Genomic DNA, 4047 nt, shown 5'->3' on the forward strand with positions numbered 1-4047 from the left:
GGGGGAGGGGACACTAGAGTGTAAGCTCCTCTGTACAGAGACTGATGTGACTGTGGGGGAGGGGACATTAGAGTGTAAGCTCCTCTGTACAGAGACTGATGTGACTGGCTCAGTGTTCTCTGTACTACGCTGCGGTATATGTTGCTGTTTTCCCTTAATTCTAGATCAGAGTTACAGATTTGAACTTATTTTATGCCGTTCTCTCTTTCTCATCTTCTTGCAGTTGTGATCACCTGATTGGCGCAGAATGCGGACGTATACTAGATACATGTTCTGTGCGCTGTCCATATTTGTGTGCGTTGCCGTCATGTTTTACTCTTACGATGTAGAATCTGGACGTCTGAAGATGAGAATACAGAATCCTTCCATTGCCACAGACACCATCACTGCTCTGGATCATCGAACATTCATCATCGCTCCGTATTATGAGCCTAGACTTGGCCGGTCAGTTCGGGTCATCGCCATCATCCATGAATCTGTGACCAAGCTCTATTGTTTCTTCCATTGTTCCGCCGATGAGATTGTCTTCACCCGGGCAGAAATAGATCTTCACAGAGATTCATTTGGGTTCCCGTATAGAACAGCGGATCTCCTATGTGCAGAACCTTCTGGGTGTGATTACACTTATATGTCTTTTTCTAAATCCACAAACATAAATCAGAACCTCCTGTTTGAAGTCAGGAACCGTCCACCACAGCCGATCTCTAACAATTTCACCGTCTGTATTTCTACTTTGTATGGAAACTACGACAATGTCCTCCAGATGGTCCAGCACATTGAGATGTACAAGATTCTGGGGGCCTCTAGAGTCACCATGTATAACACCAGCTGTTCCCGGGATGTAGATAAGGTGTTACGTCATTACATTGATGAAGGAACTCTGGAGGTTGTGCCATGGCCAATAGACCGCCATCTTCAGACATCTAAAGAATGGCAGTATTCCAAAGGACTCAGCGCCGAGATTGGTTATTTTGGGCAAACTGCAGCCTTAAATGATTGTCTATACAGGAACATGTACACAAGTAAATTTGTTCTCCTCAATGACATTGATGAAATTATTCTTCCGGTCAAGGACTGGGACTGGTCATCACTGATGGAGAGTCTTCAGGATAAACACCCAGATACAAGTGTCTTCCGCTTTGAGAATCACGTCTTTCCCACTTCAGTAAAGGTCTCTGGATTTGACCTGTGGCCTCATGTTCCCGGGGTCAATATTCTCCATCATTCTGTCAGAGAACCTATAAAATGGAAATTCTGGAATGGCCGCAAAATGATTGTGAACCCCAGAGACGTATTTCAGACCTCCATCTGAAATACAGAGGAGAATCGAAGAATATAGCACAAGACATGGCCATCACCTTCCATTGTACACACAAACGGAGTAGAGACATCCCCACAGAGGACCTCATTCCAGATAATATACTGAGGAGACACAATGTGTCCTTAGTGCCAAATGTAAATAAGGTGATTCAGAGACTTTTCCCTCAGTAATAGCTCCAACTATCTATCCTGAAATGTAGAAGGAGAACTGGAATTCTGTGTGGACACGATTCAGAACTGAACATTGATCAATGAGCTCTTATGTTGGGAAATGTTGCTGAGAAGAACCTTGTCCTAGGTGAGGAGCTTGTGAACAGGAACCATGTGAAGACTCAATATGAATAGACAATTATGAGCATGTGATCCTTCTAATGAGAACCTGTAAAGTAGCGATGAGGGAATCTTTCCCAGTTCATTTCATGAACGGGAGATTGTTGCATCATTCTTAAAACTCAGATGCAAACACAATTAAAAGTCTATTGGGGCAAACCTTGATACTAAATTCTGTCCGTTGGGGGCCCACCAGAGAGGAAAGGGGTCTCCTCTTAATGAGGCTGACATGGGAAAAATACCAACCCTTTAACCCTTTCACTGCCAAGGCCTTTTTTTTTTAGTATGATATTTTTCTATACATTATATATTTTGTGAAAGCAAAGACTCTGTAGAATAAAACGCTGCCGGCTGCACGTTCTTATGTCAAACCATATTAACGCAACTCTTTATCAAACCACCAAAATTTGGTAAAAAATGCAGTTGAGTTAATTCTAGTGCCCAAAAACACAATATAATTACCTTTTTAAAAAAAAAAAATATAACAGGTGAGGTTATGATGAGTAAATAGATACCCAACATGCCCGGGTTACAAATTGTATGCGTCCTCGAAACGGCGACAACATATGGTACCTCAAATTGTTTATAGGCAGGGCTGGAGTTACTCTCTCTGCTGCCCCAATGCCAGGTTCCTCAATGTGCCCCCCTGTGTGCAGGCTGCATACAAGTGATCTCAGCGACATCGCCAGGATCACTTGTACAAAACAAGCGGCGGCTTCCCCGCTGTACATTTAGCTCTGCGTGCCCAAAAACACCCTGATGTGCAGGTACCTAGTGTTGGCCATGCAGAAGAGTCTGCACCAGCATGCCAGTAATGAGTACCTGTGCCAGCGATTCTGCCCTAGGACAGGCTCTGGGGAGCTGATGTTCTTTTTATTTCATCATTGGCTCATTATTCAAGTCATGTCCAGCATATTGGCACCTTTTGAAAGTGCTATCAAAGAAGGCATAGAGGAGGGTTGGAGTGCTGGCAGCGAGGAGGAAGGAGGAAAACATGGGGAAGGTTTCAAGGGGGCCTTCATCCCTTCCAAAACCCCAGGAACTGTACCCCAGAAGAGTGAGATTGTTAAGAATACAACACCAAGTACTTGGGGTCCTCTTCTCAGGCAATTTGTGGTGAATGCAGTCTTTGATGCTCAAATGCTTGAGTGAGGACCCCAGTATTCGAGTTATCAAAGAGATGGACTACTATTGGGTGGGGCACCCAATAGTAGATTCCTGATACAAGGGTAAAATGGTAAAACTACTGCCACCATGTCAGAGGGATCCCCCAAAAAATACTGCACTTTGAGGAGGTGCTGCATCAGAACATCTTTGCCTCATTTCCTGTTGGTGGTATAAGGTCTGTGATAACCAACGTGTCTCTAATTCTCTTCTCCCTAAAAGGAGAAACAGTGATGGCAGCTGCTTCAGCACTACTTTTAGCACATTTTTTAACCATAGTGGCCAGGCCCTAATGCAGGCAGCTCTTAAACCCAATGACTGGTGACAACATCAGGTCCAGGGCTGATGTAGACAGTCACTCTTAGAAGTGTGGACTCCATGGACTATTGGGTTTTCAGGCTGGACTACTAGCTAGAGATTGCACAATATGTGTTGGAGGTTCTGAGCCTATGCCTTCAGCACAGAAGGAGGTTTTGTTATCAAGAGGGGAATGCTCCTGTCCCTTGACACTGTGGACCGGCTCACTTTCATTGAAATGAACCAATCTTGGGTTACCAATGACTGCTAAATCCTTCCCCTGATTCTTCAGACTCAACTTTAAATTGTCTTCTGCAGCCCTCAAAAAATTATTCCCACCACCATTACCAGCTCCCACCACCTCTCCTCAATGGTTTCTGCTCTCCGGCATTATAAAGGTGCCCATGGCCGGACCTCAGCTGACAAATGTACAATGTTTGCTGCAGGTAAAATTCTGAGTTTCTCCACCACTAAAAAATATTTGAGGCCATTGTCCTTTAAATAACACACTGTAATCTTTCAAGATAAAACCTGCACGTCTCTCCCTCTTAAGCCAGGTACGCAGACAGATTCCGTTCATACAGGCTAACAATGTGGATGGACATGTCTCCCACTGTGTACATTCTAGCATGACAGTGGTGCAGTCCGCTATCACAATTCCTTTAAGAAAAGTTGATCAACTTTTGTCGGGGAGATACCCACAGACCGAGTTTCAATCCATGTGGGACCTGTTTTTTATTGCAAGCTGCTTACATGCTATCCAGCCACTAAACAATCTCCTCCTCCTAAATAATACATGTGACGACACGGTGATGAGTTTATAAGTTAAATGTGTATTGGTATTGAGTTATGTTTTGAGTGCGTTATGCTGTGTGACCTGGTTATGGAAAGACCATCAGCACCATCCCTAGTTATCTCCCATTGTTCTCTGAGGGA

At 44.2% G+C, this 4047-nt stretch overlaps 1 protein-coding gene across 1 annotated transcript; it reads left to right on the top strand.

Annotated features, from left to right (window-relative positions):
• Nucleotides 1-247: 247 nt before the first annotated feature.
• LOC108803976 lies at nucleotides 248-1312 on the top strand. Its single transcript, XM_018575753.1, has one exon. It carries the CDS (start codon nucleotides 248-250, stop codon nucleotides 1310-1312), a length of 1065 nt encoding a protein of 354 aa, XP_018431255.1.
• The last annotated feature ends 2735 nt before the right edge of the window (nucleotides 1313-4047 follow it).

Source organism: Nanorana parkeri, unplaced genomic scaffold, assembly GCF_000935625.1.
Source record: "Nanorana parkeri isolate BGI_ZX_2015 unplaced genomic scaffold, ASM93562v1 scaffold4652, whole genome shotgun sequence".
In the NCBI taxonomy this organism is placed as follows: Eukaryota; Metazoa; Chordata; class Amphibia; order Anura; family Dicroglossidae; genus Nanorana; species Nanorana parkeri.